This window comes from Salmo salar, chromosome 04 (assembly GCF_965601325.2).
Source record: "Salmo salar chromosome 04, fSalSal1, whole genome shotgun sequence".
Lineage (NCBI taxonomy): Eukaryota > Metazoa > Chordata > Actinopteri > Salmoniformes > Salmonidae > Salmo > Salmo salar.
This window is the reverse complement of record NC_138294.1, coordinates 77,792,371-77,810,965: the sequence shown is the minus strand read 5'-3', so window position 1 is coordinate 77,810,965 and position 18,595 is coordinate 77,792,371. Positions and strand designations below refer to the sequence as shown.

Here is an 18,595-nt window from a genome sequence, read left to right as displayed (position 1 = left end):
TTAGATATTTTAAGAAAAATAGTGATAGATAAGAATGGAAATGTATAAAGTTAAACTAATTCAGTGACCAAACCATGATCCAAACCATGGTCTCTTTTACATTTTCCTGCAAGGTCACTTTCATAATGTTTCTTCAGATGTGTGACTCAGTTGGTAGAGCATGGCGCTTGCTATGCCAGGGTTGTGGGTTTGATTCCCACGGGGGACCAGTATTAAAAATGTATTAAAAATGTAAGTTGCTCTGGATAAGAGCATCTGCTAATTGACTAAAACATTGTAAATGTAAAAAATGAGTAGTACTGTTCCCTGTTATAGACTGATTTTTTACCTAAACTATTCAATACAGAACAGAAATTCATAGGGCGTCGGGCTGTTGTTTGATTTGTGATTGGTAAACTCAAACCTTTGTTGTAACAGATGTGAATGGACAGTTTCCCAGAACAGGTAGGAGTGCTATTGACTAAGAACTTGGCCGAGTCTGCATGTGAGACATGACTATACCAACACTTGTCACTAACACTAACTGGACATGTGAACAAGGTCAAATAAGGATACTGGAGATGGTGTATTTGCATTGAAATTGGTCTGGCATTCTGATACACACTTTAATTATGTAAAGTACAGTATGTTCTGTCCCAAAAGTCCTTAAAGGGGATCTGGAAATTACTCAATGTTTTCATCTCAAGTAGGATATATTAGTTGGAGTTTAAGTCAGTGTATGACTCATGACAAATCATGATTTATGATAGACTTGTCATTATGTCTTGAAGGCACAGGAAATACATCCACACACACACAGAGAGAGCCTGCAGTGGACTAGAGAGCTTACCTATGAGGGCCAGTGGGGGCAGCTTTCCCACGTACTTGCCCTTGTCCAGCAGCCTCTCCCATTTGTAGTTTATGGGGTCAGAGCCGTCTGTAGACTTACAGCTCATCTTAACATCACTACCCTCCAACAGCCGGCCCTCCATCCAACACCGCGGCTTAGACGGCTTCACTGGGGACAGAGAGAGAGAGAGAGAGAGAGAGAGAGGAGAGAGAGAGAGAGACAAACACACACATTTTTGTGTTAGATAATAACAGGTTCATATTTCCCACGACGTACCTTTAAAATAACTAAAAAATAATCTTATCCACAAATGATCTCGTCTTGAGTTCTTGGACTTAAATGAAAGTGCACCTAAAATAAAACAACAGTGATCTTGTTTAATGGTTCAGGTTCTGTATAAAAAGGACTAGAAGGTACATTAGAAGGTGTGAGTATTGTCAGAATGAGGGCTTCTGTAGTTCCACTGGTGGTGCTGCTGTGTGTGTCTGGGGCATCATGGGCTCAGGGAGAGAGGGAGGAGGGGAGTGGAGTTCACTATGAGAGCCAGAAGACCAAAACTTCAGCCTTGACTGACAGTAAGACCACCACCCAACCTGACATCTGGACTGAGCTGAAACACCTGAGAGACATGGTGCACAATCTGGGAACCATCATGGTGGAACAGAGAGTGGAGCTGAGCATCACTAAGACTGAACTGACGTTCTATAAGAGCCAGCTAGAGGAGTTTAAGACATTGAACACAGGTAATATGTGAGTTATATTTCACATTATGCTGAATTCTAAATTGAGATCTGTGTACACCATTTAGACTTTGATGTAAGTCATGCATTGATGTCAATTATATAATTATATAATTATACCCATTGTGTATGAAGTGTACCATATAAAGTCAGTCATATATCATAATACTGACTGAATGTTATTTTAGCCATGGGGACCAGACTGACAACCAGTGAGATGAGACTCACAACCAGTGAGAAAGAAGTGGAGGAACTAAAGAGAGAACACAACTACATAATGTACATACTGTATGTTAGTGTTATATGGACCAGAAGAAAGCCAAACATCTCATATTATTGGTTATTGTTGATACAATTACAGCACAAGCAGCAGAGCTGTCAACTATTGGGACCAGACTGACAAACAGTGAGAAAGAGGTGGAGGAGCTGAAGGGAGAAAATACAGGTATTGTAGCTATCCCGAATCTTAATAGTAGACTTAGTGGTTTTGATCCAATTAAGACTAATGTAATTGAGGCCAGGGTGACAGACAGCGAGAGAGAGGTGAAGGAACTGAAGAGGCTTAATGCAGGTGAGAATACAAAAAAATTCTAGAACAGTATGTTGTTACAATTATGCTCTTCAGAAACCAATTACAAACAAGGCTAAATTATTATTAATAATAATGTATTCTTAATAAGATCCTCTTAGATGTAAAGTCCCCTGTTTAGGGGGCCTGTGTGGTTTTGGTACCGCTTCCGACTGACATTTTTGCTTATAAATCGATCTGTGGACACCGTGTCACACCCTGATCTGTTTCACCTGTCTTTGTGCTTGTCTCCACCCCCCTCCAGGTGTCGCCCATCTTCCCATTATCCCCTGTGTATTTATACCTGTGTTCTCTGTTTGTCTGTTGCCAGTTCGTCTTGTCTTGTCAGGTCTTACCAGCGTGCTTTCCCATCTTCCTTTTTCTCAAGTTCTGTTTCCTAGTTTTCCCGGTTCTGACTATTCTCCCTGTGTCACAACGTCCACAGAAGGTGGTGCTCCTCCCCTGTCGGGCGGCGCTCGGCGGTCGTCGTCGCCGGCCTACTAGCTGCCACCGATCGATGTTTCAGTGTCTGTTGGTTATGTCTGTATTTGTACGCAAATGTTCCTTGTTAGTAATTAGTGGGGGTGTATTTAGTTTGTCGGTTTGTTGTTTGGGATTTGTGCGGGATTGTTTTCATGTAACGTTGTACGTAGTCAGGATTGTTTTTTGTATTGTTCGGTTTTCACGACGCATTTTGGATAGGCATTAGGGTTGCCGGGCTGCGCCCCGTGTATTGGATTTAGGAGCTGTTCTCCTTCAGTTCTGTGGATCATTTTTACCCTGCCTTGTCGTTGTGATTCCTTTGGACTTTATAAAATACATCTCTTATACGGATCTCAGTCTCCTGCGTTTGACTCACCCGTCTCCTGCTATTTTTAACAACGTGACACCCTGTCCTGCCTGCCGTCCTGTACCTGCCTGACTGACATAATTATGAACCTCTGCCTGCCCTGACCCCGAGACTGCCTGCCATCCTGTACCTGCCTGACTCTGACCTGATCATGAACCCCTGCCTGCCCTGACCCCGAGCCTGCCTGCCATCCTGTACCTGCCTGACTCTGACCTGATCATGAACCCCTGCCTGCCCTGACCCCGAGCCTGCCTGCCGCCCTGTACCTGCCTGACTCTGACATAATTATGAACCTCTGCCTGCCCTGACCCCGAGACTGCCTGCCGCCCTGTACCTGCCTGACTCTGACATAATTATGAACCTCTGCCTGCCCTGACCCCGAGCCTGCCTGCCGCCCTGTACCTGCCTGACTCTGACCTGATCACGAACCCCTGCCTGTCCCCGACCTGCCCCATGTTTATAATGAAGAATCTGAGAACTGTACTATCCGCCTCCTGTGTCGGCATCTGGGTCATATCCTGAGTCGTGATACACTGTAGATCGATAGCGCTGGTTCCCACGGACACAGTAGTATATTGTTTGATCCTGTGTGACGTAGGATGTGAAATCTGAAACCACTTGAAGATGGGATGTCCCTCCTACCATTTCATTCACTCTTCCAACTGTCCATCAACTCCTGGCTGAACCCTATCTCACAGCCACTGACAAAGCACATGCCTGAAATCCTTACATTGTAGCACAGCAGGAGAGAGTGGTTTTATCACTGTAGCACATTCATAGATCAATTCATAGATCAATTTATAGACAATCTAAAATAATGAATAGTTTTTAAACCAAAAACAATTTATTTTTGTCATAGATGGACAAGATTAATATGATATTAAAGGCAAGTTCCTAACATGTTCAGGAAGCCAAGCTAGAGGTCTGTGAGTCGTTCACAGCGATGCAGACAAATGTTTTGATCAAGAGAGACCTTTCGAAAATATGCAAATGTTCTATAACTAAACATACAAATATGTATTTTACAGTTTATAAGGAAAGTGAAATCGTATAGTTAGTATAATCAAATTATAAAACCACTATGTTTAGAAAGAAAATGTCATTTCAAGCCTTATTCATACAGTTTTGTTGAATAGGAAATACATAATATCACATTTTATCATATTTGTAATGTGTACTTGAGCTGGTGTCCTCAGAAGTGACTACACCTCAGCAATTTATAACAATTTTTGACCAGAAAGGTGAGATTTTATCTTTTCTTGGAGTATCCTGCATTACTAGTTATTGTTTATGGCCCTCTCATGATAAATAATTACTTTTGGGGATTACGTAGATTACATTTGATTACATTTAACTGGTTCTAAATCACTTTTCTCACACTAAACAGGTTATTACTACTTTGGTGTTATATACAGTAAAATATGCAATTTTACGAGATATTTGTTTTGATAATTATCACAGACATACTATATAATAATATATTAACTGTGTCTCTTCTCCATATTGACAGGCAAGTTGATATAAAGTGTAGTCAACTTTGTTCTTATGGCAGAACAAATCCGATTGGTTTCTAAAAGGTCAATGGGCGGCGTTTAACAGATGCACAACTATTGAAAACATGGTGGCTCAGTTGGTAGAGCATGGGGTTTGCAACGCCAGGGTTGTGGGTTCGATTCCCACGGGGGGCCAGCACAGAAAAAAATGTATGAAATTGTATGAAATGTATGCATTCACTACTGTAAGTCGCTCTGGATAAGAGCGTCTGCTAAATGACTAAAATGTAAATGTAAACTGAGAATCTTGTAAATAAAACTTTGAGTTACAAGTTGTAATGTTTTCAAATCATTATTGTGTTACAATAGTCAGATAAATGTGACAATATCTTTAAGATATAACTGGTCTCCTGACTTGAAGCAAAGAGAAAAATGTAGCAAGCTACAAACAACATGCTAATCAAAGCAAGCTAGCTATCAGATTATTTTGCCCTTAGAACAAAAGTTGACTACACTTTATATCAATCTTCTATTGGCAAAACAGACCAAAGGTGGTCTGGATTTTTTTGTTGTTATTCTGTCTCTCACTGTTCAAATAAACATACCATTAAAATTATAGACTGATCATTTCTTTGTCAATGGGCAAACTTACAAAATCAGCAGGGGATCAAATACTTTTTTCCCTCTAACTCCAACAGGTAGTGAATTTATGTTATTTCAGCCATTGAAGCCAGATGGATGAGAGGAACAAGAGACAGAAAACCTGACAACCTTCTGTAGGAGACAAACAACCTGACAACCTTCTGCAGGAGACAAACAACCTGACAACCTTCTGCAGGAGACAAACAACCTGACAACCTTCTGCAGGAGACAAACAACCTGACAACCTTCTGCAGGAGACAAACAACCTGACAACCTTCTACAAGAGACAAATAACCTGACAACCTTCTACAAGAGACAAACAACCTGACAACCTTCTACAGGAGACAGACAACCTGACAACCTTCTACAAGAGACAGACAACCTGACAACCTTCTACAGGAGACAGACAACCTGACAACCTTCTACAGAGACAAACAACCTGACAACCTTCTGCAGGAGACAGACAACATGACAACCTTCTGCAGGAGACAAACAACCTGACAACCTTCTGCAGGAGACAGACAACATGACAACCTTCTGCAGGAGACAGACAACCTGACAACCTTCTACAAGAGACAGACAACCTGACAACCTTCTACAAGAGACAGACAACCTGACAACCTTCTGCAGGATACAAACAACCTGACAACCTTCTGCAGGAGACAGACAACCTGACAACCTTCTACAAGAGACAAACAACCTGACAACCTTCTACAAGAGACAAATAACCTGACAACCTTCTACAGAGACAAACAACCTGACAACCTTCTGCAGGATACAAATAACCTGACAACCTTCTACAAGAGACAGACAACCTGACAACCTTCTACAAGAGACAAACAACCTGACAACCTTCTACAAGAGACAAATAACCTGACAACCTTCTACAGAGACAAACAACCTGACAACCTTCTGCAGGATACAAATAACCTGACAACCTTCTACAAGAGACAAATAACCTGACAACCTTCTACAAGAGACAAATAACCTGACAACCTTCTACAGAGACAAACAACCTGACAACCTTCTGCAGGAGACAAACAACCTGACAACCTTCTACAAGAGACAAATAACCTGACAACCTAATACAGAGACAAACAACCTGACAACCTTCTGCAGGATACAAATAACCTGACAACCTTCTACAAGAGACAGACAACCTGACAACCTTCTACAAGAGACAGACAACCTGACAACCTTCTACAAGAGACAAACAACCTGACAACCTTCTACAAGAGACAAACAACCTGACAACCTTCTACAAGAGACAAACAACCTGACAACCTTCTACAGGAGACAAACAACCTGACAACCTTCTGCAGGAGACAGACAACCTGACAACCTTCTACAGAGACAAACAACCTGACAACCTTCTACAGGAGACAAACAACCTGACAACCTTCTGCAGGAGACAAACAACCTGACAACCTTCTACAAGAGACAAATAACCTGACAACCTTCTACAAGAGACAAACAACCTGACAACCTTCTACAGGAGACAGACAACCTGACAACCTTCTACAAGAGACAGACAACCTGACAACCTTCTACAGGAGACAGACAACCTGACAACCTTCTACAGAGACAAACAACCTGACAACCTTCTGCAGGAGACAGACAACATGACAACCTTCTGCAGGAGACAAACAACCTGACAACCTTCTGCAGGAGACAGACAACATGACAACCTTCTGCAGGAGACAGACAACCTGACAACCTTCTACAAGAGACAGACAACCTGACAACCTTCTACAAGAGACAGACAACCTGACAACCTTCTGCAGGATACAAACAACCTGACAACCTTCTGCAGGAGACAGACAACCTGACAACCTTCTACAAGAGACAAACAACCTGACAACCTTCTACAAGAGACAAATAACCTGACAACCTTCTACAGAGACAAACAACCTGACAACCTTCTGCAGGATACAAATAACCTGACAACCTTCTACAAGAGACAGACAACCTGACAACCTTCTACAAGAGACAAACAACCTGACAACCTTCTACAAGAGACAAATAACCTGACAACCTTCTACAGAGACAAACAACCTGACAACCTTCTGCAGGATACAAATAACCTGACAACCTTCTACAAGAGACAAATAACCTGACAACCTTCTACAAGAGACAAATAACCTGACAACCTTCTACAGAGACAAACAACCTGACAACCTTCTGCAGGAGACAAACAACCTGACAACCTTCTACAAGAGACAAATAACCTGACAACCTTCTACAGAGACAAACAACCTGACAACCTTCTGCAGGATACAAATAACCTGACAACCTTCTACAAGAGACAGACAACCTGACAACCTTCTACAAGAGACAGACAACCTGACAACCTTCTACAAGAGACAAACAACCTGACAACCTTCTACAAGAGACAAACAACCTGACAACCTTCTACAAGAGACAAACAACCTGACAACCTTCTACAGGAGACAAACAACCTGACAACCTTCTGCAGGAGACAGACAACCTGACAACCTTCTACAGAGACAAACAACCTGACAACCTTCTGCAGGAGACAGACAACATGACAACCTTCTGCAGGAGACAAACAACCTGACAACCTTCTACAGAGACAAACAACCTGACAACCTTCTACAAGAGACAAACAACCTGACAACCTTCTACAGAGACAGACAACCTGACAACCTTCTACAAGAGACAAACAACCTGACAACCTTCTACAGGAGACAGACAACCTGACAACCTTCTACAAGAGACAAACAACCTGACAACCTTCTACAAGAGACAAACAACCTGACAACCTTCTACAGGAGACAGACAACCTGACAACCTTCTACAGGAGACAAATAACCTGACAACCTTCTACAAGAGACAAACAACCTGACAACCTTCTACAGGAGACAGACAACCTGACAACCTTCTACAGAGACAAACAACCTGAAAACCTTCTACAAGAGACAAACAACCTGACAACCTTCTACAAGAGACAAACAACCTGACAACCTTCTACAGGAGACAGACAACCTGACAACCTTCTACAGAGACAAACAACCTGACAACCTTCTGCAGGAGACAGACAACATGACAACCTTCTGCAGGAGACAAACAACCTGACAACCTTCTGCAGGAGATAAACAACCTGACAACCTTCTGCAGGAGACAAACAACCTGACAACCTTCTACAAGAGACAGACAACCTGACAACCTTCTACAAGAGACAAACAACCTGACAACCTTCTGCAGGAGACAGACAACCTGACAACCTTCTGCAGGAGACAAACAACCTGACAACCTTCTACAGAGACAAACAACCTGACAACCTTCTGCAGAGACAAACAACCTGACAACCTTCTACAAGAGACAAACAACCTGACAACCTTCTACAAGAGACAAACAACCTGACAACCTTCTACAGGAGACAAACAACCTGACAACCTTCTGCGAGAGACAGACAACCTGACAACCTTCTGCGGGAGACAAACAACCTGACAACCTTCTGCGGGAGACAGACAACCTGACAACCTTCTACAAGAGACAAACAACCTGACAACCTTCTACAAGAGACAAACAACCTGACAACCTTCTGCAAGAGACAAACAACCTGACAACCTTCTACAAGAGACAGACAACCTGACAACCTTCTGCAAGAGACAGACAACCTGACAACCTTCTGCAGAGACAAACAACCTGACAACCTTCTAGAGACAAACAACCTGACAACCTTCTAGAGACAAACAACCTGACAACCTTCTGCAGGAGACAAACAACCTGACAACCTTCTGCAGGAGACAAACAACCTGACAACCTTCTACAAGAGACAGACAACCTGACAACCTTCTACAAGAGACAAACAACCTGACAACCTTCTGCAGGAGACAAACAACCTGACAACCTTCTACAGAGACAAACAACCTGACAACCTTCTGCAGAGACAAACAACCTGACAACCTTCTACAAGAGACAAACAACCTGACAACCTTCTACAAGAGACAAACAACCTGACAAACTTCTACAGGAGACAAACAACCTGACAACCTTCTACAGGAGACAAACAACCTAACAACCTTCTGCAGGAGACAGACAACCTGACAACCTTCTACAGGAGACAAACAACCTAACAACCTTCTGCAGGAGACAAACAACCTGACAACCTTCTACAGAGACAAACAACCTGACACCCTTCTAGAGACAAACAACCTGACAACCTTCTGCAAGAGACAGACAACCTGACAACCTTCTGCAAGAGACAAACAACCTGACAACCTTCTACAGAGACAAACAACCTGACAACCTTCTAGAGACAAACAACCTCACAACCTTCTAGAGACAGACAACCTGACAACCTTCTGCAGGAGACAAACAACCTGATAACCTTCTGCAGGAGACAAACAACCTGACAACCTTCTGCAGGAGACAAACAACCTGACAACCTTCTGCAGGAGACAAACAACCTGACAACCTTCTGCAGGAGACAAACAACCTGCCAACCTTCTGCAGGAGACAAACAACCTGACAACCTTCTACAAGAGACAGACAACCTGACAACCTTCTGCAGGAGACAAACAACCTGACAACCTTCTACAAGAGACAGACAACCTGACAACCTTCTGCAGGAGACAAACAACCTGACAACCTTCTGCAGGATACAAACAACCTGACAACCTTCTGCAGGAGACAAACAACCTGACAACCTTCTGCAGGAGACAAACAACCTGACAACCTTCTGCAGGAGACAAACAACCTGACAACCTTCTGCAGGATACAAATAACCTGACAACCTTCTACAAGAGACAAACAACCTGACAACCTTCTACAAGAGACAGACAACCTGACAACCTTCTACAAGAGACAAACAACCTGACAACCTTCTACAGAGACAAACAACCTGACAACCTTCTACAGAGACAAACAACCTGACAACCTTCTGCAGGAGACAGACAACATGACAACCTTCTGCAGGAGACAAACAACCTGGCAACCTTCTACAAGAGACAGACAACCTGACAACCTTCTACAAGAGACAAACAACCTGACAACCTTCTGCAGGAGACAGACAACCTGACAACCTTCTGCAGGAGACAAACAACCTGGCAACCTTCTACAAGAGACAGACAACCTGACAACCTTCTGCAGGAGACAGACAACCTGACAACCTTCTGCAGGAGACAGACAACCTGACAACCTTCTGCAGGAGACAAACAACCTGGCAACCTTCTACAAGAGACAGACAACCTGACAACCTTCTGCAGGAGACAAACAACCTGACAACCTTCTACAAGAGACAAACAACCTGACAACCTTCTACAAGAGACAGACAACCTGACAACCTTCTACAAGAGACAAATAACCTGACAACCTTCTACAGAGACAAACAACCTGACAACCTTCTGCAGGATACAAATAACCTGACAACCTTCTACAGGAGACAGACAACCTGACAACCTTCTACAGAGACAAACAACCTGAAAACCTTCTACAAGAGACAAACAACCTGACAACCTTCTACAAGAGACAGACAACCTGACAACCTTCTACAAGAGACAGACAACCTGACAACCTTCTACAAGAGACAGACAACCTGACAACCTTCTACAAGAGACAAACAACCTGACAACCTTCTACAAGAGACAAACAACCTGACAACCTTCTGCAGGAGACAAACAACCTAACAACCTTCTGCAGGAGACAAACAACCTGACAACCTTCTACAGAGACAAACAACCTGACACCCTTCTAGAGACAAACAACCTGACAACCTTCTGCAAGAGACAGACAACCTGACAACCTTCTGCAAGAGACAAACAACCTGACAACCTTCTACAGAGACAAACAACCTGACAACCTTCTAGAGACAAACAACCTCACAACCTTCTAGAGACAGACAACCTGACAACCTTCTGCAGGAGACAAACAACCTGATAACCTTCTGCAGGAGACAAACAACCTGACAACCTTCTGCAGGAGACAAACAACCTGACAACCTTCTGCAGGAGACAAACAACCTGACAACCTTCTGCAGGAGACAAACAACCTGCCAACCTTCTGCAGGAGACAAACAACCTGACAACCTTCTACAAGAGACAGACAACCTGACAACCTTCTGCAGGAGACAAACAACCTGACAACCTTCTACAAGAGACAGACAACCTGACAACCTTCTGCAGGAGACAAACAACCTGACAACCTTCTGCAGGATACAAACAACCTGACAACCTTCTGCAGGAGACAAACAACCTGACAACCTTCTGCAGGAGACAAACAACCTGACAACCTTCTGCAGGAGACAAACAACCTGACAACCTTCTGCAGGATACAAATAACCTGACAACCTTCTACAAGAGACAAACAACCTGACAACCTTCTACAAGAGACAGACAACCTGACAACCTTCTACAAGAGACAAACAACCTGACAACCTTCTACAGAGACAAACAACCTGACAACCTTCTACAGAGACAAACAACCTGACAACCTTCTGCAGGAGACAGACAACATGACAACCTTCTGCAGGAGACAAACAACCTGGCAACCTTCTACAAGAGACAGACAACCTGACAACCTTCTACAAGAGACAAACAACCTGACAACCTTCTGCAGGAGACAGACAACCTGACAACCTTCTGCAGGAGACAAACAACCTGGCAACCTTCTACAAGAGACAGACAACCTGACAACCTTCTGCAGGAGACAGACAACCTGACAACCTTCTGCAGGAGACAGACAACCTGACAACCTTCTGCAGGAGACAAACAACCTGGCAACCTTCTACAAGAGACAGACAACCTGACAACCTTCTGCAGGAGACAAACAACCTGACAACCTTCTACAAGAGACAAACAACCTGACAACCTTCTACAAGAGACAGACAACCTGACAACCTTCTACAAGAGACAAATAACCTGACAACCTTCTACAGAGACAAACAACCTGACAACCTTCTGCAGGATACAAATAACCTGACAACCTTCTACAGGAGACAGACAACCTGACAACCTTCTACAGAGACAAACAACCTGAAAACCTTCTACAAGAGACAAACAACCTGACAACCTTCTACAAGAGACAGACAACCTGACAACCTTCTACAAGAGACAGACAACCTGACAACCTTCTACAAGAGACAGACAACCTGACAACCTTCTACAAGAGACAAACAACCTGACAACCTTCTACAAGAGACAAACAACCTGACAACCTTCTGCAGGAGACAAACAACCTGACAACCTTCTGCAGGAGACAAACAACCTGACAACCTTCTACAAGAGACAGACAACCTGACAACCTTCTACAAGAGACAAACAACCTGACAACCTTCTGCAGGAGACAGACAACCTGACAACCTTCTGCAGAGACAAACAACCTGACAACCTTCTGCAGAGACAAACAACCTGACAACCTTCTACAAGAGACAAACAACCTGACAACCTTCTACAAGAGACAAACAACCTGACAAACTTCTACAGGAGACAAACAACCTGACAACCTTCTGCAGGAGACAGACAACCTGACAACCTTCTACAGGAGACAAACAACCTGACAACCTTCTGCGGGAGACAGACAACCTGACAACCTTCTACAAGAGACAAACAACCTGACAACCTTCTACAAGAGACAAACAACCTGACAACCTTCTGCAAGAGACAAACAACCTGACAACCTTCTAGAGACAGACAACCTGACAACCTTCTGCAGAGACAAACAACCTGACAACCTTCTACAGGAGACAGACAACCTGACAACCTTCTCCAAGAGACAGACAACCTGACAACCTTCTACAAGAGACAAACAACCTGACAACCTTCTGCAGGAGACAAACAACCTGACAACCTTCTACAGAGACAAACAACCTGACAACTTTCTACAGAGACAAACAACCTGACAACCTTCTGCAGGAGACAAACAACCTGACAACCTTCTGCAGGAGACAAACAACCTGACAACCTTCTGCAGGAGACAAACAACCTGACAACCTTCTGCAGGCGACAAACAACCTGACAACCTTCTGCAGGAGACAAACAACCTGACAACCTTCTAGAGACAAACAACCTGACAACCTTCTACAGGAGACAAACAACCTGACAACCTTCTACAGGAGACAAACAACCTGACAACCTTCTGCAGGAGACAAACAACCTGACAACCTTCTGCAGGAGACAAACAACCTGACAACCTTCTACAGAGACAAACAACCTGACAACCTTATACAAGAGACAGACAACCTGACAACCTTCTACAGAGACAAACAACCTGACAACCTTCTACAAGAGACAGACAACCTGACAACCTTCTACAAGAGACAAATAACCTGACAACCTTCTACAAGAGACAGACAACCTGACAACCTTCTACAAGAGACAGACAACCTGACAACCTTCTACAGGAGACAAACAACCTGACAACCTTCTGCAGGAGACAGACAACCTGACAACCTTCTACAAGAGACAAACAACCTGACAACCTTCTACAGGAGACAGACAACCTGACAACCTTCTACAGAGACAAACAACCTGACAACCTTCTGCAGGAGACAGACAACCTGACAACCTTCTCCAAGAGACAAACAACCTGATAACCTTCTACAAGAGACAAACAACCTGACAACCTTCTGCAGGAGACAGACAACCTGACAACCTTCTGCAGGAGACAAACAACCTGACAACCTTCTACAGAGACAAACAACCTGACAACCTTCTGCAGAGACAAACAACCTGACAACCTTCTACAAGAGACAAACAACCTGACAACCTTCTACAAGAGACAAACAACCTGACAAACTTCTACAGGAGACAAACAACCTGACAACCTTCTGCAGGAGACAGACAACCTGACAACCTTCTACAGGAGACAAACAACCTGACAACCTTCTGCGGGAGACAGACAACCTGACAACCTTCTACAAGAGACAAACAACCTGACAACCTTCTACAAGAGACAAACAACCTGACAACCTTCTGCAAGAGACAGACAACCTGACAACCTTCTGCAGAGACAAACAACCTGACACCCTTCTAGAGACAAACAACCTGACAACCTTCTACAGGAGACAGACAACCTGACAACCTTCTCCAAGAGACAGACAACCTGACAACCTTCTACAAGAGACAAACAACCTGACAACCTTCTGCAGGAGACAAACAACCTGACAACCTTCTACAGAGACAAACAACCTGACAACCTTCTACAGAGACAAACAACCTGACAACCTTCTGCAGGAGACAAACAACCTGACAACCTTCTGCAGGAGACAAACAACCTGACAACCTTCTGCAGGAGACAGACAACCTGACAACCTTCTACAGGAGACAAACAACCTGACAACCTTCTGCGGGAGACAGACAACCTGACAACCTTCTACAAGAGACAAACAACCTGACAACCTTCTACAAGAGACAAACAACCTGACAACCTTCTGCAAGAGACAGACAACCTGACAACCTTCTGCAGAGACAAACAACCTGACACCCTTCTAGAGACAAACAACCTGACAACCTTCTACAGGAGACAGACAACCTGACAACCTTCTCCAAGAGACAGACAACCTGACAACCTTCTGCAGGAGACAAACAACCTGACAACCTTCTAGAGACAAACAACCTGACAACCTTCTACAAGAGACAAACAACCTGACAACCTTCTGCAGGAGACAAACAACCTGACAACCTTCTACAGAGACAAACAACCTGACAACCTTCTACAGAGACAAACAACCTGACAACCTTCTGCAGGAGACAAACAACCTGACAACCTTCTGCAGGAGACAAACAACCTGACAACCTTCTGCAGGCGACAAACAACCTGACAACCTTCTGCAGGAGACAAACAACCTGACAACCTTCTAGAGACAAACAACCTGACAACCTTCTACAGGAGACAAACAACCTGACAACCTTCTACAGGAGACAAACAACCTGACAACCTTCTGCAGGAGACAAACAACCTGACAACCTTCTGCAGGAGACAAACAACCTGACAACCTTCTACAGAGACAAACAACCTGACAACCTTATACAAGAGACAGACAACCTGACAACCTTCTACAGGAGACAAACAACCTGACAACCTTCTACAAGAGACAGACAACCTGACAACCTTCTACAAGAGACAAATAACCTGACAACCTTCTACAGAGACAAACAACCTGACAACCTTCTGCAGGATACAAATAACCTGACAACCTTCTACAAGAGACAGACAACCTGACAACCTTCTACAAGAGACAAATAACCTGACAACCTTCTACAGAGACAAACAACCTGACAACCTTCTACAAGAGACAAACAACCTGACAACCTTCTACAAGAGACAGACAACCTGACAACCTTCTACAAGAGACAAATAACCTGACAACCTTCTACAGAGACAAACAACCTGACAACCTTCTGCAGGATACAAATAACCTGACAACCTTCTACAAGAGACAGACAACCTGACAACCTTCTACAAGAGACAAATAACCTGACAACCTTCTACAGAGACAAACAACCTGACAACCTTCTGCAGGAGACAGACAACCTGACAACCTTCTACAAGAGACAAACAACCTGATAACCTTCTGCAGGAGACAGACAACCTGACAACCTTCTACAGAGACAAACAACCTGACAACCTTCTGCAGGAGACAGACAACATGACAACCTTCTACAGGAGACAAACAACCTGACAACCTTCTGCAGGAGACAGACAACCTGACAACCTTCTACAGGAGACAAACAACCTGACAACCTTCTGCAGGAGACAGACAACCTGACAACCTTCTACAGGAGACAAACAACCTGACAACCTTCTGCAGGAGACAGACAACCTGACAACCTTCTACAGGAGACAAACAACCTGACAACCTTCTGCAGGAGACAGACAACCTGACAACCTTCTACAAGAGACAAACAACCTGACAACCTTCTGCAAGAGACAGACAACCTGACAACCTTCTGCAGAGACAAACAACCTGACAACCTTCTAGAGACAAACAACCTGACAACCTTCTACAGGAGACAGACAACCTGACAACCTTCTACAAGAGACAGACAACCTGACAACCTTCTACAAGAGACAAACAACCTGACAACCTTCTGCAGGAGGCAAACAACCTGACAACCTTCTACAGACACAAACAACCTGACAACCTTCTACAGAGATAAAAAACAAGATGACAACCTTCTGCAGGAGACAAACAACCTGACAACCTTCTGCAGGAGACAAACAACCTGACAACCTTCTGCAGGAGACAAACAACCTGACAACCTTCTGCAGGAGACAAACAACCTGACAACCTTCTGCAGGAGACAAACAACCTGACAACCTTCTAGAGACAAACAACCTGACAACCTTCTACAGGAGACAAACAACCTGACAACCTTCTGCAGGAGACAAACAACCTGACAACCTTCTGCAGGAGACAAACAACCTGACAACCTTCTACAGAGACAAACAACCTGACAACCTTCTACAGAGACAAACAACCTGACAACCTTCTAGAGACAAACAACCTGACAACCTTCTGCAGGAGACAAACAACCTGACAACCTTCTGCAGGAGACAAACAACCTGACAACCTTCTGCAGGAGACAAACAACCTGACAACCTTCTAGAGACAAACAACCTGACAACCTTCTACAGGAGACAAACAACCTGACAACCTTCTGCAGGAGACAAACAACCTGACAACCTTCTGCAGGAGACAAACAACCTGACAACCTTCTACAGAGACAAACAACCTGACAACCTTCTACAGAGACAAACAACCTGACAACCTTCTAGAGACAAACAACCTGACAACCTTCTACAGAGACAAACAACCTGACAACCTTCTACAAGAGACAAACAACCTGACAACCTTCTACAAGAGACAAACAACCTGACAACCTTCTACAGGAGACAGACAACCTGACAACCTTCTAGAGACAGACAACCTGACAACCTTCTACAAGAGACAGACAACCTGACAACCTTCTACAAGAGACAGACAACCTGACAACCTTCTACAAGAGACAGACAACCTGACAACCTTCTACAAGAGACAAACAACCTGACAACCTTCTAGAAGAGACAGACAACCTGACAACCTTCTACAAGAGACAAACAACCTGACAACCTTCTAGAGACAAACAACCTGACAACCTTCTGCAGGAGACAAACAACCTGACAACCTTCTGCAGGAGACAAACAACCTGACAACCTTCTAGAGACAAACAACCTGACAACCTTCTAGAGACAGACAACCTGACAACCTTCTAGAGACAAACAACCTGACAACCTTCTACAGGAGACAAACAACCTGACAACCTTCTGCAGGAGACAAACAACCTGACAACCTTCTGCAGGAGACAAACAACCTGACAACCTTCTACAGAGACAAACAACCTGACAACCTTCTAGAGACAAACAACCTGACAACCTTCTACAGAGACAAACAACCTGACAACCTTCTACAAGAGACAAACAACCTGACAACCTTCTACAAGAGACAAACAACCTGACAACCTTCTAGAGACAGACAACCTGACAACCTTCTACAAGAGACAGACAACCTGACAACCTTCTACAAGAGACAGACAACCTGACAACCTTCTAGAAGAGACAGACAACCTGACAACCTTCTACAAGAGACAAACAACCTGACAACCTTCTAGAGACAGACAACCTGACAACCTTCTACAAGAGACAGACAACCTGACAACCTTCTACAGAGACAAACAACCTGACAACCTTCTACAGAGACAAACAACCTGACAACCTTCTACAGAGACAAACAACCTGACAACCTTCTACAGAGACAAACAACCTGACAACCTTCTACAAGAGAGAAACAACCTGACAACCTTCTACAAGAGACAAACAACCTGACAACCTTCTAGAGACAGACAACCTGACAACCTTCTACGAGAGACAGACAACCTGACAACCTTCTACAAGAGACAGACAACCTGACAACCTTCTAGAAGAGACAGACAACCTGACAACCTTCTACAAGAGACAAACAACCTGACAACCTTCTAGAGACAGACAACCTGACAACCTTCTACAAGAGACAGACAACCTGACAACCTTCTACAAGAGACAAACAACCTGACAACCTTCTGCAGGAGACAAACAACCTGACAACCTTCTACAGAGACAAACAACCTGACAACCTTCTACTGAGACAAACAACCTGACAACCTTCTACAAGAGACAAACAACCTGACAACCTTCTGCAAGAGACAGACAACCTGACAACCTTCTACAAGAGACAGACAACCTGATAACCTTCTACAAGAGACAAACAACCTGACAACCTTCTGCAGGAGACAAACAACCTGACAACCTTCTACAAGAGACAAACAACCTGATAACCTTCTGCAGGAGACAGACAACCTGACAACCTTCTAGAGACAAACAACCTGACAACCTTCTACAAGAGACAGACAACCTGACAACCTTCTACAGAGACAAACAACCTGACAACCTTCTACAAGAGACAGACAACCTGACAACCTTCTACAAGAGACAAAC

General features: G+C 43.9%; 1 protein-coding gene across 1 annotated transcript in view; it reads right to left on the bottom strand.

The window, feature by feature from the left end:
• Window positions 1-18,595, bottom strand: part of clmpa (CXADR like membrane protein a) — a 152,634-nt gene that overhangs the window by 14,172 nt on the left and 119,867 nt on the right. Inside the window, exon 4 of the mRNA XM_014197816.3 lies at window positions 830-997. Coding sequence (XP_014053291.1) covers window positions 830-997 — 168 coding nt within the window. The remainder of the gene's footprint in view (window positions 1-829; window positions 998-18,595) is intronic.